Source organism: Lissotriton helveticus (genome assembly GCF_964261635.1).
Source record: "Lissotriton helveticus chromosome 1_1 unlocalized genomic scaffold, aLisHel1.1 SUPER_1_unloc_14, whole genome shotgun sequence".
Lineage (NCBI taxonomy): Eukaryota > Metazoa > Chordata > Amphibia > Caudata > Salamandridae > Lissotriton > Lissotriton helveticus.
Window position 1 is genome coordinate 1,442,330 of NW_027611653.1, and position 27,439 is coordinate 1,469,768.

At 44.7% G+C, this 27,439-nt stretch overlaps 2 protein-coding genes across 2 annotated transcripts in view; both read left to right on the top strand.

Moving 5' to 3' along the window:
* The window catches only part of LOC144805533 (uncharacterized), a 297,575-nt gene that overhangs the window by 36,085 nt on the left and 234,051 nt on the right, over positions 1–27,439 (top strand). The gene's annotated exons all lie outside the window — the stretch shown is intronic.
* Positions 5,904–27,061, top strand: LOC144805546 (uncharacterized). Its single transcript, XM_078672077.1, is given in 3 exon segments — positions 5,904–5,979; positions 22,920–23,090; positions 23,572–27,061. A coding segment is annotated over 1 exon segment (2,283 nt). The 5' UTR covers positions 5,904–5,979; positions 22,920–23,090; positions 23,572–24,539; the 3' UTR covers positions 26,823–27,061.

The following is a 27,439-nucleotide window of genomic DNA, read 5'->3' on the forward strand; positions in this document are numbered from 1 at the left end:
TTCAAACTGATCCCCACCGAAAAAAAGAAGACGGTCACCCACACACTCATAACCAGCAGACTGGACAATGGAAACGCCCTGTCCGCCGGGATCAACAGGTCTCTGCTCCACAAACTCCTGACCATACAGAACACCGCAGCCAGACGCGTCCTCTGCATCCCTCGACATGAACACATCACCCAACACCTGTGTAACCGCCACTGGCTCCCCATGGAGAAGAGCGTTACTTTCAAGAAACTCACCCATGCCTACAAATGCCTCCACAACACCGGCCCCCAATACCTCAACGAAAGGATCTCCTTCTACGTACCCAAGAGAAACCTCTGATTCGCCGACCTCGACGAAACCCCACGCAGCAGAAAAGCCAAAACAGGTGGAAGAGCCTTCTCATCGCGGCCAAGACCTGGAACAAGCTTGCAACCGACATCAGACGTTCCCCCTCCGTGAACATCTTCAGGAAGACACGCAAGACCTGGCTCTTCTACTGAAAAGAGCTGCTTCTCCCCCCCCCTCCTCCCCCCAGCACCTTGAGACCCTCATGGGAGAGTAGCACGCTTACAAGTCCCCTAATTGATTGATTAGATCTAAAAGACGCCTACTTTCATATTCCAATTGATCCCGCTCATCTCAAATATCTCAGGTTTATGATAGCAGGCGAACATTACCATTACAAGGTACTTTCATTTGGCGTCATCACGGCCTCCAGAGTGTTCACCAAATGTCTTGCAGTAGTAGCTGCTCATCTCAGAAAACAATGTTTACATGTCTTCCCTTACCTGGACGGTTGGCTTATCGAAGCGAGCACTTACCAAAACTGTATACTACACACTCAGACAACAGTACACCTACTTCACCAGTTGGGTTTTACAATAAATGCACAAAAATCTCACCTGTATCCGGCACAAGTGCAATCTTATCTGAGAGCTTCCAGCAACACTCTCAAAGCTCTAGCCACTCCAAATATAGCCAGGATTCACAATATCCAGGTCACACTATTACAATTTCAACCCAACCAATCATTACCAGCCAGAGTCTTCATGCTGCTGCTGGGAATGATGAAACACACAAGATGATGGACGGAATGTTGCACAATGGCAAAACATTCACCCCCAGTCACAGATCTGGGTTTAATCCATCGTTAGTTTGCTCACCAAGCCACCCCAGTTCAGAAATGGCTCTATGCAAACCAGTCTTGACCCTGTGCCTCATGGGAACAGTCAAGACCGAATTGCCATGCCATGTCTTTCCTGGACCGGAATCAAGCATCCTAGGACCGTTTTCTAGCTATCAGCCTTCATCAGCCAGGATAGGCTGACTCCAGTGGCGTAGTGAGCAAGGGACCCACGTCTGGGCATACCCTTCCCACATAGGGGGAACAGCAAAACACACAAGATGATGGACGGAATGTTGCACAATGGCAAAACATTCACCCCCAGTCACAGATCTGGGTTTAATCCATCGTTATTTTGCTCACCAAGCCAACCCACTTCAGAAATGGCCATATGCAAATCAGTCTTGACCCTGTGCCTCATGGGAACAGTCCAGACCGAACTTCCAAGCCATGTCTTCCCTGGACCGGAATCAAGCATCCTAGGACCGGTTTCTGGCTATCAGACTTCATCAGCCAGGATAGCTTGACTCCAGTGGCGTAGTGAGCAAGGGACCCACGTCTGGTCATACCCTTCCCACATAGGGGGAACAGCAAAACACACAAGATGATGGACGGAATGTTGCACAATGGCAAAACATTCACCCCCAGTCACAGATCTGGGTTTAAGCCATCGTTACTTTGCTCACCAAGCCACCCCAGTTCAGAAATGGCCATATGCAAATCAGTCTAGACCCTGTGCCTCATGGGAACAGTCCAGACCGAACTGCTAAGCCATGTCTTCCCTGGACCGGAATCAAGCATCCTAGGACCGGTTTCTGGCTATCAACCTTCATCAGCCAGGATAGCTTGACTCCAGTGGCGTTGTGAGCAAGGGACCCTCGTCTGGGCATACCCTACCCACATAGAGGGAACAGAAAAACACACAAGATGATGGACGGAATGTTGCACAATGGCAAAACATTCACCCCCAGTCACAGATCTGGGTTTAATCCATTGTTATTTTGCTGACCAAGCCACCCCAGTTCAGACATGGCCTTATGCAAATCAGTCTTGACCCTGTGCCTCATGGGAACAGTCCAGACCGAACTGCCAAGCCATGTCTACCCTGGACCGGAATCAAGCATCCTAGGACCGGTTTCTGGCTATCAGCCTTCATCACAATAAAACAAGAAAGCTCCACCTGTATTAAATCATTAAGTGCTTATAAAGTCACTTGATATAGAAGGTCTCCCTCCCAGGAGAAAGAAGATCAGCAAAGCAACAAAAAAGTTATGAGTACATAGGTATGTTTTAATCAAAATTCAAAATTCATAAAGAGATAATTTATAAATTTGCAAGACATTTGATAACAAAACACAAAAACGGTTAATGATCCCCCACACAAGAATAAAACATTCTCACTCATTCATTCACAGACGTCCAGAGACTCACAAAGATCCATTCATTTAGGGAAACTAAAATTCTCAAACTAATCAAACAGGGGCGAAAACCTATGAGTTAGGGTACAATGAAGAAAGATTATAAATGGAGATACTCCTACTGAATAAGGTGTAGTATCAAATCATTAGTGGATCAAAGTCCAACCAAATCAGAATTTGTAAATACAATAAATGTTGTCACAAAATAACAAAGTATAAACAGTAAGGAATACCTTTCTGCACAAATAATGACAATGGAAAAATATGGAGATACAATAGTAAACATAGGTATCGCCAGGTGAAATTCGCGGTGCCGACGTACGTTTCGGTGTGCGACCTCAGCGAGGTCTCACGTTCATCAGGGCACAAGTCAATAAAAGAACACTGGTGGGGGTATCTGGGAGGTCAAATTGAAAGGCGCACAAGTCGGCAGGTAACGGGAGCAAATCAGTGCACCGGGGAAGGTTGAACAAGGTCGGGATACACGCTGGCCAAATGCTGAGCGAGGCGTCAAAAAGGAGTAGAAAGATAACCGAGTGGAGAACTCCAAATAAGGAGTCCCGGGCTCAAAACTGGAACGATGGGCTGCAGTGGATGGTGATAGAAAATGCGGGCTGTCCGGGGGGCTGATGCTTGAAGGGGCAGAGAGGAAGTGGCAGCCCTTCAAGGGGCCCGGGTGGGGTCCTCCTGGGATCACGGAGCGCAGGATCTCAGTCTGAGTGGGGCGTGGAGTAGGCCTGATACAGGAATCGTGGTATCTACAGGCTGGAGGAAGTCTGGTTTCTGGCTATCAGCCTTCATCAACCTGGCTGAAGAGGATTATGAATCCGAACCCGGTCCCAGGATGCTTGTTTCCGGTCCAGGGAAGACATGGCTTGGCAGTTCGGGCTGGACTGTTCCCATGATGCACAGGGTCAGGCTGATTTGCATATGGCCATGTCTGAACTGGAGTGGTGGAGTGAGCTAAAGAATGGTGATGGATTAAACCCGGATCAGTTGACTGGGGTGAGTGTTTGATTTGCTCAATCGCTCCGTCCATCATCCCGTTTGGTATCGCTTTGTTCGCCCTAAGTTGTCAGGGTATGCTCAGACGTGGGTCCCTTGCTCACTCTACCACTGGATTCAAGATAACCTGGCTGAAGAGGATTATGAATTCAAAACCGGTCCCAGGATGCTCGTTTCCGGTCCAGGGAAGACATCGCTTGGCAGTTCGGGCTGGACTGTTTCCATGATGCACAGGGTCAGGCTGATTTGCATATGGCCATGTCTGAACTGGAGTGGCGGAGTGAGCTAAAGAATGGTGGTGGATTAAACCCAGATCAGTTGACTGGGGGTGAGTGTTTGATTTGCTCAATCGCTCCGTCCATCATCCCCTTTGGTATCGCGCTGCTGGGAATGATGGCATCCTGCGTTGCAATCGTACCTCATGCAAGACTTCACATGTGTCCTCTGCAGCACTGTCCAGCGAGTAAGTGCAATCAATCACAGGGTCTATAAACCGATCTAGTGTTGGTAGACAGTGGCACCCATCGCTCTCTGCAGTGGTTGAACCCTCAAAACTTAGCAAAAGGGCGGCCTTCCGTAGACCTGATTCCACAGACTATACTCACAACAGATGCATCATTAACAGGTTGGGGTGCCCATTTCAATATTACACAGTACAGCGCTGTGGTCGGACAAATACAAATGTCTTCACATCAACTACCTGAAACTTCTAGCAGTGTTCCTAGCACTCAAAGCTTTTCTCACCCAACTTGTAGGCAAGACTGTCTGAGTACGCACAGAGAACATCACAGCAATGTACTACCTACGGAAACAGGGAGGTACTCCCTCTCTCCAGCTGTCACGCTGTGCACAAAGCATTTGGAATTGGGCGATTCACCCAAAAATCTATCTCCTAGCAGAACACCTTCCAGGGATAGGCCATCAGATTGCAGCCCTGCTTAGCTGACACAGTCTGAGAAGCTAAGAAGTTCTTCTTCCCTACTTTCAAAAATGGGCTTTTCCACATATAGATCTGTTTGCAACAGTACACAACGCAAAATACCCAAACTTTACATCCAGGTTCCCACAACCAGCATCCAAAGGCAATGCCCTTTGGATGATTTGGTCAGGTATATCTGCTTATGCTTTTCCGCCTCTCCTGCTAATTCCATTACTTGTTCGGAAACTCAGACAAACATCCCTCACACTGATCTTAATAGCCCCCACATGGGCTCGCAACCTTGGTACACCACCCTGTTAGAACTCTCAGTGGTTCCACATCAAAAGCTACATCTCACACCTTGTCTCCTCACTCAGATCCATGGGGAAGTCGGACATCCAATTCCCAGAGAACTCAACCTAGCGATTTGGCTCCTGAAGTCATAGAGTTTGGTTATTTACAACTACAACCAGACTGTATGAATATTCTCAAGGAAGCTAGAAAGCCAACTACTAGAGCATGTTATGCAGCAAATGGAAACGTTTTGTTTCCTATTGTAACAACAACAATATCAATTATCTTGATGCGTTTGTGCGGAATAATTTGTTAACTGTTGCATTTACAGCAATGTGGATTAACTTACACATCCATTTGTTTACACCTGGGAGTCGTAGCTGCATACTTGCAAAATAGACAACACCTATCTCTCTTCAGAGTACCAGTGATTAACGCCTTCATGGAAGGATTAAAAAGGGTTATACCACCAAGTAGTCCCCCTGCTCCAGAGTGGAACTTAAACATAGTCCTTACAAGGCTAAAGGGCCCGCCTTTTGAACCAATGCACAAATGTCAGTTACAATTCCTATCATGGAAAGTTGCTTTCCCCATAACGATAACCTCACTAAGGAGAGTTGATGAACTTCAGGCATTAACTATCCAAGAGCCTTTCTTTCAACTTCACAAAGATAGAGTTGTTCTACGTACCAATCCTAAATTTCTCCTTAAAGTAGTTTCTGCTTAGGGGTAATTCATGTGCGAAATCAAATTTAAATAATATAACATTAGCATTTTCATTATTAATTGAACCATCGTAATTCATGTATAGAATTTATGTGCTTCAATGATAATAGAAGCAGATAAAAGTAATTAGCAGTATAAGCACATTGAACAAAATAAACAGTTCCACCATCTTTCTAAAACAATGTACATATGGCAAGCATAGAACAACTGTATGTAGCTTTTTCCTACAGTGCTTTCCCGTGTGTCTGTCTGTGTCTGTTGGTCTCTGTGTTTCTGTCTCCCATTCCCTGTAGGGAAAGTATGTAGCTCCCCATTGTAGAAGAGTCGGTCAAGAAGGAGCACACTGCATTGAATAATTTCTTGGTATGCACTTTTTATTAGTATTACAGGAAATCACAATGATTGATTGTCTCTTTTATATTCTTCTTTCCCACAGGGTCTTCCACTTCAGTCCCTTAGGTGAGCCTCGGCCGCCGTCGTCCCTCGGACAGAAGGAAAAGACTCAGGTAAGTGTTTTTGATTTATGGTTTAGTCAAGGGAGGATGTGAGGGATAAATAATAGCTATGCATAAATGGGAAGGGAGGGAGTAGAGGTTGGAGCAACCAAAAGAAAAAGAGTAGCCGATGATTTCTGCTCTTGTCTTTCTTTTCTGTCTCACTTATTTCCTTTTCCCTGGGTCCATTTCACTCCACAGCCTCCCCTCCCGTCCCTCTTATACTCAGCCCCTTTCCAAAACCCCGTAGACCCCCACGCACCTGGAAGAGCCACGTCACTCCGGGGCCGTGGCGTGGTGACTCCACGTCCTTCAGTGAGGTCTGGTAGTAGATCATGCCTCCAGGTATTCTGAGGCTATTCCCCTCAGGACTACCACTGCCCCTGCAGTGGCTAGTGCCCTCATTAGCATCTTTACCAGGGTGGGCTTCCCTAAGGAGGTGGTGTCATACCGAGGTACCAACTTCATGTCTGGCTACTTGAAACACATGTCGAAGGAGTGTGGCGTGAATTACTGGTTCACTACCCTCTACCACCCACAATGTAATGGCTTTGTTTTGTTTTGTTTTTTTAGAACTTTATTTTAATTTTGTCAACATACAACCTGGCAGTCAGAGTATACAGAGACATATCATACGAATATGTTCTACGTAAGTAGGTTAATCAAGAAGCAGTCACTAATTACACATGCACTAATCTGCCTTCCCATTCTCCAGGTGATCAATAAGTGTCCCATTCCCCTAATTGGGAATGTACCTTATAATTATCATATGGAGACACCTCCCTGCTCATCCCCAGTGTCGTAGTCTTTTGCCTCGTCAGTTTCAGAGCCAGAGTCTGTGTCTGTTGTCACTCGGGAAGCAGGAGCTTGGAGTTATCTGTATGAGCACAGCAAGTGTTTAGTGTATCCTCAAATATGTCATCCTTTCTGCTAAGGCGCATATGTGTCTCCTCAGCTAGGGCCCAGTCGAGCGCATCTCTATGCCAGAGCGCAATCGTTGGGGCATGCTGGGACAGCCATGGGATTGCATTTTTTTTTTAAACATCTTTTTATTGAAAGAAACAGTTCCATCATAAGACACATCATGGAGCAGTGAAAGAGCAGTAGTGCTTACATTATAGAAAATCACATCAATTCAGTCATTAGCGGGTACAGTGATGTGATTGCATTTTTACGTCATGCCAGTACCATAGGCGACTGACCAAATTTATAGGTTATCTTGCGCCCTTCTGCCTAATAAACAGCATTTGGTTGTCAGATCAATACTTAGTTGTGTGGCATGCACCATTTCTTCGACAGCTTGTTGCCAGAAAGAGTGTATTGCATCGCAGGGCCATGGTTTATGTAAGAAATCAGCCGCCACTGTGTTGCAGCGCAGGCATATATCTGGGCAAGACACGACCATTCGATAAGGGTCTTGTGGCGTTAAGTAGGTTATTCGCAGAAAATTATAATGCATCAGTCGAAAATGGGCATTACTAGAAACCATGCATGCTAGTTCACAGGACCGACTGACAGTCTTTATCTTCCATTGGAATGTCAAAGTCTAAATTCCAGGCCTCTCGGGTCCGTGTGTAGTGTGTAGTGTCTACAGTACAGTTTAAAATGCAGCCCTTTGGGGGTGCGAGGGGTCGTGGCTCCTCCTCTTCCTTTCGGGGATGTTACAACCAATACCAGCAGTACCATCCCTATCCGGGCCAACTCCTCCTCCCTGCAACAGCAGTCGTTTCGACAGGCGCAGGCTGCCTCTTACGAGCAGTATAGAGGGAAATCCAACTGCTGAGGTAGAGATTCCTCAAAAAAGCAGTGACAACTGCCAACAGTCAACCGCTCTTCCCATCAATCTGACCAAAGTTGGAGGGCGGATCTCCCATTTCTTCTCCAATTGGTCCGCAATAACTACAGATCGATGGGTTCTGGACATAGTGTCCAGAGACTACAGTGGAATTTGTGAAATTCCCTCCAAATTCTCCCCAAGAGGTCCCCCTCCTGCCCGTCTGAAGGAACTTTTATGCCAAATCAATCTCATGTTAAGGAAAGGAGCGATCAAAGTGTACCGAATCGTCAAAGGGATGCAGGCTTCTATTCCAGATTCTTCCAAATCAAGGAAAAATCGGGGGAGTGGAGCCCCATTCTGGACATTCGTTCCCTCAAAAAGATTCTCAAGAAGCAAACTTTCCGGATGTTGTCTCTCCAAGAAGTGCTTCAATTACTGTCTTAAGGGGATTACAAGCCAACACTGGACCTTCAAGATGCCTATTTTAATGTCCCTATCCTACCCAGACACAGAAAATTCCTGCGCTTCAGAGTGGCTGGCAGAGATTTCCAATTCCAAGTCCTTCCATCTGGCCTTCGCTCTGCACCCGAATGTTCACTACGGTCTTGGCACCGGTGGCAGCATATCTTGGTCAAGCTGGTGTCCAAATATTTCGCTACCTCGACGACTGCCTTATAAAGGCACAGTCGTTCGCAGTCGCAAGCAGACACACTCAATCATGACTGTCTCTGTGTCTTTCCATCACTCTGGAGAAGTCTCAGTTCACCCCCTCTCAAGTGTGGGCCTTCTTGGCGGCCATCATAGACACACAGCAAACAAGGGCTTTTGTCTCAAACGAAAGACAACAGCGGATTTCCAAACTGGCAACTCTCCTGCGCACATAAAAGTATGTTTCTGTTCGACAGTTCAAATCGCTTCTGGGGATGCTGTCTTCCTGTATCCCCCTAATTCCCAACTGTCGCCTCAAAATGGGACTCCGACTGGAGAAACTCGGCAACCAATTGCAACAAGTCTCAGGGTCCTTAAACAATGTCATCAACATCACGTCTCAGATACGAAGAGCATTGCTACGGTGGACTCGCATACCAAACATCTCAGCAGTTAGTTTGTAGTGGACACTCCAAGTTTCATCCTCACGACAGATGCCTTCTTCGAATGGTGGGTAGCGCATCTTCAAGCTCTCACAGTCAAGGGGAAATGGGACACCCACCTATGAACTTGGCACTTAAACCTTTTGGAGTTACTGGCGATATTCCCGGCTCTAAAGTCCTTTTGCACCGTCATTCAAGGAGCTCAAGTGTTGATCCGAATGGACAACACAAAAAGCATGCATTATGTAACCAAACAAGGGGGCACGAGATCCACTTTGCTATCCCTACAAGCTCAGCAAATTTGGGATTGGGGCGATTCAACATCAGGTCACTTTAACAGCAGTTCATGTTTCGGGTGTGTCCAACCTACTAGCGGACTCCCTGAGCAGGTCGGTCTTGTCAAACCACTAGTGGGAACTTCATCAGCCGGCACTGGACCGCATCTATCCGCTTTGCAGACTCCCCAATATGGATTTATTTGCGACCAACGTGAACCGCAAATGCCCATTCTATGCAAGTTGGCTTCCCCACTCAGAATCGTGCGGGAATGCGTTTTTGATGAACTGGTCAAAAATATATGCTTACGCTTTTCCACCAATTCCTCTAGTAGTAAGGGTACTTTGGAAAATGCAGAAAGAACCCTGCAGCATTCTTCTCATAGTCCCCAGATGGCCTCGCCAGTTCTGGTTTATGGAGCTCCTCCTCCCTGTCGGAGTGCAATCCAATTTGGCTGTGCCCAATTACGAATCTTCTTACTATGAACCACGGCCTGATCTGCCATCCAGATCCAACTTCTCTGCGATTGGCAGCCTGGCGCCTGAACACTATGAGTTTGCCAATTTGATTATTCCTCCGACTGCAGGGAGGTCCTCACTAACGCTAAAGCACCCTCCACTATCAAAACCTACAAACTCAAGTGGAAACGGTTCTATCTTTGGTGTGAAGCTTCAAATTCAAATTCTTCAGTTTAACTCTGAGAAGACAGAGATTCTACACTGTGCAGTAGGTAGAATGCCTCCTAAACTTCCGCTTGAGTTTTGGCCAACATCCCCTTCTACTCCATTGGCTCCCAAATGCGTGGTACGTAATCTAGGAGTCATGGTTGACAGCAAATTGACATTAGAAACTGTCAACAGAACAGCTGGAAGTTGTTTTACTCTGATCAGAGCATTTCGGAAAATCCTTCTGATGTTCTCTTACAGAACAGAGCGCTGATGGTCCGGAGCACTATCCTCAGTAAGCCGGACTATTGTGATGCCCTGTTACTAGAATCCCCGCAATATCTGATTGAGAGATTGCAGAGAGTACAGACCACGGTGGCCAAACTGGTACTAGTGCAACCACGCCGCTCCTCCGCCTCCCGGGCACTCTCAGATTTACACTGGCTGCCAGTCTCGCAGAGGATACGATTTAAGGCATTATGTATAGTATTTAAGGCTCCACATGGTCACGGGCCTAAATCTCTGTAGGAGAAACTGACATGGTATGCCCCTCCACGAGCACTGCGCTCCTCATCGGCTAATCTGGTGAGGGTGCCTAGGGTTAGGAAAGTCAAATCAGGAGGTAGGGCCTTCAGTGCGGCAGCGTCCCGCCTTTGGAATACTTTTCCGTTTGATCCGAGACAAATAGACAACATCCTGCAGTTTAGAAAATGGTTAAAAACCTGGCTCTACCCTCGAGTAGGCTGCTTGGCATCCTGCTAACTCCTTCCGGGCAGGGGACATAGTCTCTCGGCCCTAAGCTAGTCGCCTGTATCACAGCGCCAGGTTACCCGTAGGGTGTCAGTTGCGCTTTACAAATAGTGATAAAATAAATAAATAAATGTTCACCCTGTTCACTCTACGCCAGAGCAGCTTCTGCCTTTTTTCTTACAATTAGCAAAATCAGGCCTCTCTCACTCTACCCTGAAGGTTTTTATGGCCGCAATTTCCAGATTCCGGCAGGATGGCTCCAATTCTCTTTATTCTTCAAGAATTATTCAACAATTTTTCAAAGGCTTATTTCAGATGTTCCCTCCAATTCGACACCCGCCTCCTCCTTGGCATCTGAACATTGTGTTGGCACAACTCATGAAGTCCCCATTTGAGCCCATTCGTAGGGCTGATCTTAAATTCATCTCCTGGAAGACATCGCTGCTTTTAGCTCTTACTTCAAGTCAGCGAGATACAAGCTTTTACTATCAAACCTCCTTTTCTTCAATTCACCAAAGACACTCTAATCTAGCCTTTATTCCAAAAGTTCCATCTGATTTCAACCTGAATGAGACGGTCATCTGAAAGACTTTTTTCCCTAATCCATAGTCGGCAGCAGAAAAGACTTTACATTCTCTAGATGTTAAGAGATGTTTGACATTTTATTTGCAAAGAACAACCAGTATCTGTAAAACTGATCAGCTCTTCACAGCCTACGGCAGGATGCGTAAAGAACCTCCAGTTGCTAAACAGACTATTGCACGTTGGATATCTAGAGCAATTTCCTTTTGCCATCAGCAAGCAGGCAAGACACTTCATGTAACGATTAAAGTGCTCTCTACTAGAGCAGTCTCCTCTTCTACTTCTCTCTTTGCTGGTGTGCCTCTTCATCAGATTTGCAGAGCTGCGACCAAGCACTACTGTCTGGAAGCTGCCAACAATGTTGACACAGCTGTGGGGCAAGCGGTGCTACGTAATCTTTTTAAGTAAGGTGAGCCTCTGTTTCTTACCTCCTCCTGCACACAATGTATATATGTATATATTTCTGCTTTTGCAGATGTGCCCATGTTTACTGCTATACTGTAATATACGTATATGTATTCTCTCGTACTCTGTTTACAATGTACTTATGGCTTACTATGCACATTTTTCGAATTACTTCTATCTACCCTGATTGAGGCATGTGAATCTATGAAAGATACCACGATACTGGAGAACATAAGTTACTTATCTGAAAACTGTGCTTCTCCAGTATTGATATCTTTCATAGATTTACATGTGACTCACCCACCTCCCCTTAGAGGCTCCCCTCTTCTCCTTGGCTCTTATGCCACACTTGTGCCAAAAAATTGGAGAGCCTGAGCCTCTGAGGAGAAGGTTCCAGAGGGTGCTGTCACCTGATTGGCTGGAGTTTGGACCATATCTAATGACTTAGACATGACGGTCGCCCTCACTCTATCTATCTATCGACCTCACTCTATCTATCACTCTATCTATCGCCCTCACTCTATCTATCGCCCTCACTCTATCTCCCTCACTCTATCTATCGCCCTCACTCTATCTATCTTTCGCCCTCACTCTATCGATCTATCGCCCTCACTCTATCTATCGCCCTCACTTTATCTATCGCCCTCACTCTATCTATCTATCTATCTATCGCCCTCACTATATCTATCTATCTATCGCCCTCACTCTATCTATCTTTCGCCCTCACTCTATCGCCCTCACTCTATCTATCTATCGCCCTCACTCTATCGCCCTCACTCTATCTATCGCCCTCACTCTATCTATCTATCGCCCTCACTCTATCGCCCTCACTCTAGCTATCTATCGCCCTCCCTCTATCTATCTATCGCCCTCACTGTATCTATCTATCGCCCTCACTCTATCGCCCTCACTCTAGCTATATATAGCCCTCCCTCTATCTATCTATCGCCCTCACTCTATCTATCGCCCTCACTCTATCTATCGCCCTCACTCTATCGCCCTCACTCTATCTATCGCCCTCACTCTATCTATCTATCGCCCTCACTCTATCGCCCTCACTCTAGCTATCTATCGCCCTCCCTCTATCTATCTATCGCCCTCACTCTATCGCCCTCACTCTAGCTATCTATCGCCCTCCCTCTATCTATCTATCGCCCTCACTCTATCTATCTATCGTCATCACTCTATCTATCGCCCTCACTCTATCTATCGCCCTCACTTTATCTATCGCCCTCACTCTATCTATCTATCTATCTATCGCCCTCACTCTATCTATCTATCTATCGCCCTCACTCTATCTATCGCCCTCCATCTATCTATCGCACTCACTCTATCTATCTATCGCCCTCACTCTATCTATCTATCGCCATCACTCTATCTATCTATCGCCCTCACTCTATCTATCTATCGCCCTCACTCTATCTATCGCCATCACTCTATCTATCTATCGCCATCACTCTATCTATCTATCGCCCTCACTCTATCTATCGCGCTCACTCTATCTATCGCCCTCACTCTATCTAGCTATCGCCCTCCCTCACTCTATCTATCTATCTATCTATCTAACTATCTATCTATCTATCTATCTATCTATCTATCTATCTATCTATCTATCTATCTATCTATCTATCTATCTATCGCCCTCCCTCTATCTATCGCCCTCACTCTATCTATCTTCCGCCCTCACTCTATCTATCGCCCTCCGTCTATCTATCTTTCGCCCTCACTCTATCGCCCTCACTCTATCTATCGCCCTTACTCTATCGCCCTCACTCTAGCTATCTATCTATCGCCCTCACTCTATCTAGCTATCTATCGCCCTCACTCTATTGCCCTCACTCTATCTATCTATCGCCGTCTATCTATCTTTCGCCCTCACTCTATCGCCCTCACTCTATCACCCTCACTCTATCTAGCTATCTATCTATCGCCCTCACTCTATCTATCTATCTATCGCCCTCACTCTATCTAGCTATCGCCCTCACTCTATCTATCTTTCACCCTCACTCTATCGACCTCACTCTATCTATCGCCCTCACTCTATCTATCTATTGCCCTCACTCTATCGCCCTCACTCTAGCTATCTATCTATCGCCCTCACTCTATCTATCTATCGCCCTCACTCTATCTATCTATCGCCCTCACTCTATCTATCTATCGCCCTCACTCTATCGCCCTCACTCTAGCTATCTATTGCCCTCCCTCTATCTATCTATCGCCCTCACTCTATCTATCTATCGCCCTCACTCTATCGCCCTCACTCTAGCTATCTATCGCCCTCCCTCTATCTATCTATCGTCCTCACTCTATCTATCTATCGTCATCACTCTATCGATCTATCGCCCTCACTTTATCTATCGCCCTCACTTTATCTATCGCCCTCACTCTATCTATCTATCTATCTATCGCCCTCACTCTATCTATCTATCTATCGCCCTCACTCTATCTATCTATCGCCATCACTCTATCTATCTACCGCCCTCACTCTATCTATCGCCCTCACTTTATCTATCGCCCTCACTCTATCTATCTATCTATCTATCGCCCTCACTCTATCTATCTATCTATCGCCCTCCCTCTATCTATCTATCGCCCTCACTCTATCTATCGCCATCACTCTATCTATCTATCTATCACCATCACTCTATCTATCTATCGCCCTCACTCTATCTATCGCCCTCACTCTATCTATCGCCCTCACTCTATCTATCTATCGCCCTCACTCTATCTATCGCCCTCCGTCTATCTATCTTTCGCCCTCACTCTATCGCCCTCACTCTATCTATCGCCCTTACTCTATCGCCCTCACTCTAGCTATCTATCTATCGCCCTTACTCTATCTAGCTATCTATCTATCGCCCTCACTCTATCTAGCTATCTATCGCCCTCACTCTATTGCCCTCACTCTATCTATCTATCGCCGTCTATCTATCTTTCGCCCTCACTCTATCGCCCTCACTCTATCACCCTCACTCTATCTAGCTATCTATCTATCGCCCTCACTCTATCTATCTATCTATCTATCGCCCTCACTCTATCTAGCTATCGCCCTCACTCTATCTATCTTTCGCCCTCACTCTATCGACCTCACTCTATCTATCGCCCTCACTCTATCTATCTATTGCCCTCATTCTATCGCCCTCACTCTAGCTATCTATCTATCGCCCTCACTCTATCTATCTATCTATCTATCTATCTATCTATCTATCTATCTATCTATCTATCTATCTATCTATCTATCTATCTATCTATCTATCTATCTATCTATCTATCTATCTATCTATCGCCCTCCCTCTATCTATCTATCGCCCTCACTCTATCATCTATCTTCATCACTCTATCTATCGCCCTCACTCTATCTGTCTATCGCCCTCACTCTATCTGTCTATCTATCTATCTATCTATCTATCTATCTATCTATCTATCTATCTATCTATCTATCTATCTATCTATCTATCTATCTATCTATCTATCTATCTATCTATCTATCTATGTATCGCCCTCACTCTATCGCCCTCACTCTATCTAGCTATCGCCCTCCCTCACTCTATCTATCTATCTATCTATCTATCTATCTATCTATCTATCTATCTATCTATCTATCTATCTATCTATCTATCTATCTATCTCCCTCCCTCTATCGCCCTCCCTCTATCTATCGCCCTCACTCTATCTATCTATCGCCCTCACTCTATCTATCGCCCTCCGTCTATCTATCTTTCGCCCTCACTCTATCGCCCTCACTCTATCTATCGCCCTCACTCTAGCTATCTATCTATCGCCCTTACTCTATCTAGCTATCTATCTATCGCCCTCACTCTATCTAGCTATCTATCTATCGCCCTCACTCTATCGCCCTCACTCTATCTATCTATTGCCGTCTATCTTTCGCCCTCACTCTATCGCCCTCACTCTATCACCCTCACTCTATCTATCTATCTATCGCCCTCACTCTATCTAGCTATCGCCCTCACTCTATCTATCTTTCGCCCTCACTCTATCGACCTCACTCTATCTATCGCCCTCACTCTATCTATCTATTGCCCTCACTCTATCGCCCTCACTCTAGCTATCTATCTATCGCCCTCACTCTATCTATCTATCTATCTATCGCCCTCACTCTATCTATCTATCGCCCTCCCTCTATCTATCGCCCTCACTCTATCTATCTATCGTCATCCCTCTATCTATCGCCCTCACTCTATCTATCGCCCTCACTTTATCTATCACCCTCACTCTATCTATCTATCTATCTATCTATCTATCTATCTATCTATCTATCGCCCTCACTCTATCTATCTATCGCCCTCACTCTATCTATCGCCCTCCATCTATCTATCGCCCTCACTCTATCTATCTATCGCCCTCACTCTATCTATCTATCGCCCTCACTCTATCTATCTCTCGCCCTCACTCTATCTATCTATCGCCATCACTCTATCTATCTATCGCCATCACTCTATCTATCTATCGCCCTCATACTATCTATCGCCCTCACTCTATCTATCGCCCTCACTCTATCTAGCTATCGCCCTCCCTCACTCTATCCATCTATCTATTGCCCTCACTCTATCTATCTATTGCCCTCACTCTATCTATCTATCGCCCTCACTCTATCTATCTATCTATCGCCCTCACTCTATCTATTGCCCTCTCTATCTATCTATCACCCTCACTCTATCTATCTATCTATCGCCATCACTCTATCTATTGATCGCCCTCACTCTATCTGTCTATCGCCCTCACTCTATCTGTCTATCTATCTATCTATCTATCTATCTATCTATCTATCTATCTATCTATCTATCTATCTATCTATCTATCTATCTATCTATCTATCTATCTATCTATCTATCTATCTATCTATCTATCTATTGCCCTCCCTCTATCTATCGCCCTCCCTCCCTCTATCTATCGCCCTCCCTCTATCTATCTATCGCCCTCACTCTATCTATCTATCGCACTCACTCTATCTATATATCGCACTCACTCTATCTGTCGCATCACCACAGCATCACTCATCAGCACCACAGCATCACTCAGGGGCACCACAACATCACTATGTGCTACCACATCATCACTGAAAGCCACAGCATCACCCAGCGCCACCAAAACATCACTCAGCGCCACCACAGCAGCAATCTGTGCAACCATTCAACAACAACTAGTTCAAATATGTTCTCTCAATGTTTCAAGCTTTAATACAAATGTCACAAAAAGATGTTAATATTTCACTTCTGTTCTTCGATTTTCGTCACAATAAAATACACTGAACATAATCTTCACAAAAGTTATTTACAAAAATGTAAGCAATTGCCATTATAAATTACAATAACTTTTACTTAAGTATTAATTATTTAAAAAAATAAAAAGCCATTGTTATTTGTAATATCAATACATCTAAGTCACGTAAATACAACACATATTGCATTACAAATGCTATAAGTGTCACATTTGCGAACGTTAAAACTATTGGCATTGTAAATGACAAAGCTATTAATTTCTCTATTTTCAAAACCAACACATAAATAAAAAATGTGTCATTTACAGTACCATTAGCTCAAACTTTCCTAATGCGAGACCTATTGCATTGCAAATGCTTGTTATAATTACAAGGGTGTGACAACACCACATAACACCGAATAAGCAACAAGTGCAGATTAAACCACAGGGTTCAAATAAACCCACATACACACACCGTAAGATTAAATCTGTACTAAACACACACGCTGCAATAACAGGTACATCATAGAAAGACTGATGGACATAATGAAGCGGACCTAGAGATACATGCATAGCACAGACAAGATAAAGGTCTTGATTTAGAGTTTGGTGAGCAAGGTACAAACGAATGGTCTGCCTGTAAATACATCAGACGACCATTCCTTTTAGAATCAAGCAGTCTGATGTATTTTTCTCTTATTCAGGACCACCAGGGAATACCTGGCAGTCGTGATGAGAATTTGTTTTTAAATGAATCCCACTTCCTGGGAGTAAATTAATCAGGGAGAAAGTTCCAAGGGTGTGAGGATGATTAGTTATTGGTATTCAAAAACAAACTCCTGCTTTGGAAGCTTGTTTTTGAAAAACACAAAAGTTGGTGAATGGCCGCCTGAAACATCCCCAAGGGATCCAGAGAATTGTAGATCAACTTCCTATAGATGGTTGAGATTGCTTTTTCGGTTGGGGATTAGTTAGCAGCTGGTCCTCCAGTGGGGTTGCATCAGTCAACTTCCCCCCTTCCCAGATGTGACCTTGCAGAGCGTGACCCACATGCAAATGTCAGAACCGTTTTTAGTCACCTAATTCATACTTTAGTTGTAGGATCGTGAAAAACACAAGCGCCAGTCCCCTCCACACATCGCCCGGCCTTCTAAGCTAATCAATCCCCATTTTGTGAAGCCCTGCAATCCTCCCACTGCACTTAGGAGATCACCATCATACAGTGGAGTAATTCCAGTCATCTTACCTTCTCAGCCTAAACACTTGGTAGCCTCTCTCCACACCCTTACCACTGATTGGGTATGAGTAGGTAGAGAGCACTCATACTTTCTTCAATACAGCACCAGGGTGGGGTAACCTCTCTTGCCCATGGCCAATCTATCTACCCGGTAAGCAGGATCCTCACAGTCCGCAAAAACCCAGTTTTTGACTGCCACCAGCTGCGTGTCCCAGTAATACTTGAGAATGCTCCGGACCGCCAGTCCACCTTAATGAACTCCCCTCTGCAACTTACTCAGCGTGAAGCGCCACCATCCCACAACAGCAGCCGAAGTTCTCAGACTATCTTTTGAAAGAAAATCTCCGGTGGGATCTTAAAGGACGTTTTTTTTCACGATGTACAGGAGGCCCTGTAGGGTGATCACTTTAAAAAGGGCGACCCGGCGCAGGAAGGAGAGCGGGAGTGCCCACTAGTGTGGGGCATCCCTGCGAAGCCGATCTAATTTCGGGAGTACGTTCCTGCCTGTGGCTCTCTTGTAATAAACATGCCCAAATATTTAAAGCCATGTAGTGCCACACGAACTGTGCACCTAGAGTGCAGCCGCAGGGTCCCTGCCTCCAGCAGGAATATTAAGGACTTCTTCCAATTGATCTTATATCCTGAATAATCTCTAAATATATGAAAAATGTGTAGGATTCGTTCACTCAAGAAGGCTGATTACGTGTTCTGTAGCAAAACATCAGTGTAGAGGGAGATTCTCTCATCCCACTCCTGATCAACTGGAGTACCCCATATGAGAGGTCCTGGCGAACCCACGCACGTGTGAAGAGTATAGGAGACAAGGAACATCCCTGTCGGACGGTAAAGACTCGGGAAACGGTATTATTGACGCGCATGCACGCTAGAGGGGCCACATACAAGAGCTTAACAGCAGCGCCACTGGTTCAGCAAAGGAATTCACTGTTGCATGTGGTATGCCATTAAGGTGTCGGAGATTTAAGCGCCTTCCCTGGTGTGGCATAAAGACCCATTGATCAGGATGAACCACTGTTGCAATTACTGTCCGCAGGCAGATCGCCAGGGCCTACGCAAGGAACTTAGTATCAAAATTAGGCAGGGAGATAGGTCTATAAGACCCACACTCAGTTGCTGGTTCGTCCTTTTTTGGGATGACCACCACCTCAGACGTTCTTTGGGCCTCTGGGAGACACCCTTATTTTCAGGCAGTCTGAAACCTCCTCTGGAGGCACTCCCTGATTTTATCTCTCATGCTTTTATATAATTCTATGAGCAGCTCATCAGGCCCGTTGCTTGCCCTGTTTGCAAGGTTCTTATTGTCTTATTTATTTGGTCTACTGTCATGTCTTGGTCTAGTGTGTCTCGGTCCTCATTCGTTAGCATTGGCAGGGTCAGGTCTTTCAGGAAGTGTCTCCCAGTATTTCCATCCCCTTGTTGTCATTAACCTCAAGGATCCAGTTCCGTCCTTTGTCTCGTCTCTCTAGCCATGCAAGCAACTTATTGGCTTTGAGTTCACGCTATTTTCCATTAGTGCTCTTAATGTGTGCTGCTTCAGTTGATGGTGTAATGGGAGAGAAATTGATTCCCTACTTGCCAACCGAACCTCCAGGAAAGCATATTCCCTGTCTTGAGCCTCGCACTTCAATTTACGTTCCTTTGACATTCCCCCAATCAAGGCTTGTGTCTGGCCTCGAATCACTGCCTTGAATTCATTATATAGCACGCAAGCTGATTCAACAGGCCGCCCGTTCTCCTTAAAATAGAATAGAATTCTGCTCCATCTCATACGAGCTTTGAACGTCTTGTCTTTTAAATATCACGGATCAACCCTTGAGGGTAGGATGAAGTCCACAACCAGACCATCGAGTTGCACCTCCACCAGCGAATGGTCTGTGATTCCCCCTGCTATGTGCGTAGCGGCTTTAAAATCATCTTTATGGACAGTTTGGGTGAAAAGATAGTGCAGGCATGCCATGCTACCATGTGCTGCAGACTGGTGCGTCCGGTTCTGATACCCTCTTCCCCTCTAGGGGCATTTAGGAGTATCATGAGTATAGTATAGGGTCAGTTCTGTCACTCCAGTCACCACAATGGGTGTGTGCTCTGTCGTAATAGTCTTACCCTTTCTCAGGATGAGTCAGTTTTGTCTGGGTCTCTTTCCTGTTTCCCAGCACTTGAATAGCACGCCCCAAGAGAGAGCAGTGACCCACCAGCAGGCTTTTGTCCTGGATGTAGGGCTGCATTCAGTAGGGCACCGACTCTGTCTTTTCTTTGCAGTTACCTGAAGATCAGCAGTCCCAAGGTAGCAGTCACACCCGGGCTGTCGGTAAGTGCAGCCCCTCTGGAGGCCCGACCGTCAGCAATTGAGCCCACACTGTGGCCGGCTGGACCACAAGCATAAGCTCGGACAGGGTGTTCGACACTGGAGTAGTTGTAGTCCCTCATGGGCCTCTGACACAGAGTAGTCAGAAATTCAGCAGCTAAAAGCCCAACACAGGCTCTCCAGGAAGCCAGTAGATTCAGACCCTGTTGTGTTAGGAATTTGGCAAATGCAACCTTGAACGGGCTGGTTGGCAGCACACAATCGTCCAACTGGGCCTCAACAATCACGTTGTCGTAGAGTTTTATTTTCTGCCTTGAACTGTTGGGACAGTCTGGGTGGGGGGGGGGTCCCTCAGACTAGCTGGTCCTGCTGGATGGCTTTCCTGCCCGCCCTACTGATACCGGGGTTGTGTTGGACCTTGCTTCTTCCAGGGGAGCCTTGTCCTCCTGCTGGATAGTCAAACTCCCTTCCCTTTCTTACCAGGCAGGCAGGCTTCTAGGCAGACTTCTAGGCTCTTCAGGACAGGTACACAGCTTCTCCATTAAGTAATACAGCCTGCCGGTGATGTCCCTTCAACTTAGATAGACTGTCAGGCTGACACCATCCCTGGTGGCACAGCAGGCACCTGAGTACTTTGTAGAGCACATTATTCCTTGGTAACAGAGGACTTTGAACTGGGGTATAAAAGAGGGATAGATGGTCCCACTTGTATACACAACTGGCAGGCAGGAGATGCAGTTTACTCTGTCGCACTCTCACATTGCTTTTATGCTACGCACACCAACACCCTAAACAGGCACTTGATATTAGCGCAAAGTCTGGACACAGGCAAAGAAATGGAGCATTACATGGGTGTGTCAGTAGGAAGCCACTCCACTGACCATGATGCAAAGATCTCATCAGGCTATTGATCCTTACAACAGGGTGCATTGCCACCACCGCTCTATCTGGTAAACCCATGACAGTCCTCTGCCTTAAATAAGGGCACACTTGGTGTGACCCTCCAGGTCCCCTTTCCTTTGACAGCTGTAAACGGGAGTACAACCTACAGAACTCAGAGAGATACAGTCACCAGCAGCTATTACATTGGGCCCTCACGCCACAGGTCCGGGAGGCGGCTACTCGTCCCCTGACGAAATTTGAATCCTTCCTCAGTAAGGCAAAGTCAATGAGGGGCACGATTTCCTTTATATACAAATTTCTCCTTACTACCTCATTCCCCCCTCGTCCACGCTACATGTCAGTATGGGAGGGCATTTTACAGCGGGATATTACTGACGAAGAGTGGTCCCATCTCTGGTCTGATGTTACGAAATTCAACCACTCCGTCAAACTCAGGGAAGCACACCTTAAAACCATGATAAACTGGTACCTTCACCCCTCCAAACGTCGACGTATTTTTCCTGGGTGTTCTGATAGGTGCTGGAGGGGTTGTGGACTCCTGGGAGACTCTCAGCATATTTGGTGGGACTGTCAAACATAAGGCCTTACTGGTAAGAAATTCTCGCCCATATCAAAGATATGTTGAGGTACCCTATACCGACTACCATGGCGGATATTCTGTTGGGCCTTCCCTAGAACACCAAACCCGGGCGGACAAACAGATCATGTGGCTCTGTATAAAAGCTGCAAAGACTACACAGGCGGCAGCATGGAAAAAGAGAGAAGCCCAGGTGATTTCCCTTTGGCATTCTAGATTATGGAAGTTCCTTAGTTTAGAGCGGATGTCAGACATCTTCAGAGATGAGTTTACAAATGTTGAATTCAAATGGGGCTTCCTGGTCTCCTTTCTCTCCCGAGGTCTGCCTTCTGCTGTCTGCCCGTCTTTCATCAGAGCACTTCACCTCTTCCAACTATGAAGTACAATCTATCAAACCCTCCACAATTCATGTTTCTTTCTGTGTTCCCTACTTTCTTTTTTTCTTTCATGCCGCCACCATGTTGTGGGAGGGGGGTGGGGGTGGGAAGAAGTTGTCTGGTTCTTTCTCGTTCACTGCTCCACGGTTGGGAGCCGTTTTTACTCCACTATAGTACTGTCTACACAACTTCCCTGCTGCAGTCAAACTTCAGATAAAGCTGCCACGGATATCGATGAGAAAATGCTTGATTTACCTGTCGCGCTCTGTGTAGAGCGGGGACATACCCGGGCCCTGTTATGCTAGAAGCTGTAAGCCTTCAATGTGCAATCCACAATGTCTTGGCCAGGGTCCGACCCTAACGGTCTGCATGACTTTTAACGATGTCTGTGAGGTCCTTTCAATCTCATTCATGTAATGACTTAAATGGTAATGTAAGATGATGTACTTTGTCGAAACTTTCAATACAAATATGTTTGACAAAAAAAATTAATGGTATTCTTTTTTAAATATCTGTTTGGTTCCAGTCCATATGTCTTTACTTTCTGCCTTAGGGTACAGGTACCCTTTGTGAGCTTAATAAAATTTTGAAAAATCTACAAATCCTCACTTCTACATCCAAGTACTCTCAGGCTACCATACTACACTCTGCTCTGTCTGAAGAACAGCTCAACATTGTCAAAATTCTTCAATTCTGCATTGATTTTGCTTGTATATTATTTTTGGGGAAATTTAAATGTATTAACTATTTAATTTTAATACTGTAGGTGATTGAAATTATGGACGAAGAAAACAAGATTTAGCACCAGGCAACTGAATGTTAGTGCCATAAGAAGGATTATTTTGAAAAACTGAAGCACATCCAGCATTCTAAGTTTAATCAATTTCCAAAACCTAGGTGTTGCGAGGAAGTGGGAGCTGAGGAAAGTACTATAACTGTAAGTGAAGTCTATAATTTTGCATTTCATTTACCTAGAGCAAAGTCATATCTGTGCGCACAGCATCAGAAATAATGCCAGAAAGACCAATCACGATTCAACCAAACCTTTTTGTATTCAAAGCTAACAAACAATCAATTATTAGCCGAATATTGGAATTTATCCATGGATAAATTCCAATATTCGGCTAATAATTGATTGTTTGTTAGCTTTGAATACAAAAAGGTTTGGTTGAATCTAGATTCAGTATTGGCATCTTCTTTGTTGATTCTATTAATAGACTCTGCTTTACTGGAGGTGAGTCAAAGCCCTTGTTCGTTGTTTTGAGAAAGACCAATCACAGCATCCTCATCTGAAATATGATCAGAAAGACAAATTGCCTCAGCATGACTGAATAACGTTCATCTAAAGCTTCATGTAATTGCAGAGAGGAAGCACACACTGCATAAAAGAAAGTTATAACAAAAGGTTTCTTCTGCAGACCATCAAAGAAAAGACGCTGAAAGAAGACTCCGAAGCTGACACATTAACAACCAGAAGATTGGAAAATCACCTTTGTTCAACAACCGTTTTTAACCAGTTACACAAGTTTGAGACTGTCTGCCTCGGGATAAAACACCTTCACCCACTCTGCTCACTCTGGCGAAAACCTTAAAAATTCACCACTTTATTGTGTTCATGACCATCTCAGATTGTTCCCTTTTGTTGTGTACTGTTCTGTAATTCTATGTAAATCGCCTCAACCTTATCTGTTGTGCAGGAGTGATATGTAAAACTGATTAAATTAGCACCGTTGCGCTATAGCTAATGTAAATAAATTCTCGTCTTCAGAACTACAAACCGTAACCTTACACCAAACAAAGAAAGGGTAAAAGGAGCTGATGTTCTGCGACTAATGATCCACAATAGTTCTGTGCATGTTTTAATGTCCTCAGTTACTGCCATTACGTCAGTGCAAAAAGGGACTTCTCAGTTTAATCATTAAATATCAGACTAACACCTTATCACTGCATTGCTAAGAACCTATACTAATAGATTTGAGAAAAACTTCAGTCACAAAATAAGTTGCTGCCGGAGAGGCTTTAACCAAAAGACTATTATCTGCTACAAACATTTCGACAAGTGTTACAGGGCTGCATCCAGACATATTTTGCTCAATTCAAGTGTTAAGAAGATTACACACAATTTCTTTTAGAGATAAGTGCTGAACATTATCTAAACAAGCCCGACTCTAAAATCGGGTTCACTCTTACTGTGGCATATAAGCAAGAGAAAACTAAACGTAGAGATATTAACTCTTGGAATACACTTTATAAAAAGACGCGCTGTGAGAACAAATCCAGTGTTCAAACCCGCCCCAATCAAAGCAAAATAACCCAAGTTGCAGAAAAAAGTTACCTGTGCCAAAAAAGATTCAGCCATCAATCTCATCTCACTGAATTTGAGAGAATGCACACTGGGAAAAACCTCTCTCAGTGCTCTGAATGCCTAAAAAGTTTCAGCCGTGAATCTCATCTCACTGAGCATATGAGAATCCACACTGGGGAAAAACCTTATCAGTGCTCTGAAAGCCAGAAAAGGTTTCGTTTCAGACAGAATCTATGGCGACATGCATTAACCCACTCTGGGGAAAAACCTTACCAGTGCTCTGAATGCCAGAAATGTTTCAGTGACAAAAACCGTCTCTCTCTGCATAGAAGAACCCACACTGGGAATAAACCTTATCAGTGCACCGATTGCCAAAAATGTTTCTTTGACAAAAACAGTCTCACTCTGCATAGAAGAGCCCACACTGGGGATAAACCTTATCAGTGCTCTCAATGCCAGAAATGTTTCAGTACCAAAAGAGATCTTTCTCGACATACAATAACCCACACTGGGGAAAAACCTTATCAGTGCTCTGAATGCAAAAAAAAATTCAGCCAAAAAACCCATCTCATTTATCATATAAGAACCCACACTGGGGAAAAACCTTATCAGTGCTCTGAATGCCCAAAAGATTTCACACTTAAATCACTTCTAACTGCACATGTGAGATTCCACACTGGGGAAAAACCTTATCAGTGATCTGAATGCCAGAAATGTTTCAGTGACAAAAAAAGCCTCACTAAACATACAAGGACCCACACTTCGGTAAAACGTTATCAGTGCACTGAATGCGACAAATGTTTCCGTGAAAAAAGCTGTCTCACTCGGCATATAAGAACTCACACTGGGGAAAAACCTTATCAGTGCTCTGAATGCCAGAAAAGGTTTTGTTTCAGACAGAATCTATGGCGACATGCATTAACCCACTCTGGGGAAAAACCTTACCAGTGCTCTGAATGCCAGAAATGTTTCAGTGACAAATACCGTCTCACTCTGCATAGAAGAACCCACACTGGGAATAAACCTTATCAGTGCACCGATTGCCAAAAATGTTTTTTTGACAAAAACAGTCTCACTCTGCATAGAAGAACCCACACTGGGAATAAACCTTATCAGTGCACCGATTGCCAAAAATGTTTCTTTGACAAAAACAGTCTCACTCGGCATATGAGAATCCACACTGGTGAAAAACCTTATCAGTGCTCCGAATGCCAGAAATGTTTCAGTGTAAAAAGAGATCTCACACGACATACAAAGATCCACACTGGGGAAAAACCTTATCAGTGCTCAGAATGCCAGAAATGTTTCCATGAAAAAAGATATCTCACTGAACATACAAGAATCCACACTGGGGAAAAACCTTATCAGTGCTCTCAATGCCAGAAATGTTTCAGTAACAAAAGAGATCTTTCTCGACATACAATAACCCACACTGGGGAAAAACCTTATCAATGCTCTGAATGCAAAAAAAAATTCTGCCAAAAAAACCATCTCATTTATCATATAAGAACCCACACTGGGGAAAAACCTTATCAGTGCTATGAATGCCCAAAAGATTTCAAAGATAAATCACTTCTAACTGCACATGTCAGATTCCACACTGGAGAAAAACCTTATCAGTGCTCTGAATGCCAGAAATGTTTCAGTGACAAAAGAAGGCTCACTAAACATACAAGGACCCACACTGGGGAAAAACCTTATCAGTGCACTGAATGTGACAAATGTTTCAGTGAAAAAAGCCGTCTCACTCAGCATATAAGAATACACACTGGGGAAAAACCTTATCAGTGTTCTGAATGCCACAAATGTTTCAGTCACAAAATCAATCTCACTGAGCATATAAGAACCCACACTGGGGAAAAACCTTATCAGTGCTCTGAATGCCAGATATGTTTCAATCAAAAAAGCAGTTTCACTTACCATATAAGAACCCACACTGGGGAAAAACCTTATAGGTGCTCTGAATGCCAGAAATGTTTCAGTGTAAAAAGCAGTCTCACTGAGCATATAAGAACCCACACTGGGGAAAAACCTTATCAGTGCTCCGAATGCCAGATATGTTTCAGTGTAAAATATCGTTTCACTCAGCATATAAGAACTCACACTGGGGAAAAACCTTATCAGTGCTCTGAATGCCAGAAATGTTTCAGTGTAAAAAGCAGTCTCACTGAGCATATAAGAACCCACACTGGGGAAAAACCTTATCAGTGCTCCGAATGCCAGATATGTTTCAGTGTAAAATATCGTTTCACTCAGCATATAAGAACCCACACTGGGGGAAAACCTTATCAGTGCGCCGAATGCCAAAAATGTTTCAGCCAAAAATCTCATCTCACTGAACATGTGAGAATCCACACTATATAAATAAATTATCAGTGCTCTAAATGTCAGAAAAGATTCAGAGGTAGAGATGGTTACAAGCACCATAAGAAAACACACCATCAAAATAATTCAGTTCTCCGAATGCCAGAAAAGCATCAATTTTAAACTCAATCTCACTCTACATGAGCAGACGCACACAGGGAAAAAACATTACCAATTTCTGGGAATGCCAGAAATTCCTATTTGATTGGCACAGCCTCACTAACCATAAGCAACTCCATACTGATGAAAAACCTTATGAGTGCTCTGAATGCCAGAAAAGCTGCAGAGAAAAATGCTATTTCACGATGAGAAACTCCACCCTGGAGAAAATCCTTATGCCATAAAAGGTTGAATCTGAAAGACAGTGTTATGCTTCATGAGAGATCCCACTCTGGGAAAAAACCTTAGGAGTGCTCGAAATGCAAGCAATGTTTTGGTTACAAATTACTTCTCACTTGACATGAGCGAACTCACACAGGGGGAAAAAAGTCTTATGTGTGTTCTGAATGTCAGATAAGGTTTAGTCTTGAATACAATGTCATTTCACATGAGAGAATTCACTCTGGACTAAAGCCATATACAGGAGGGGAAAGCCAGAACCGTTATACTCAGAAAGG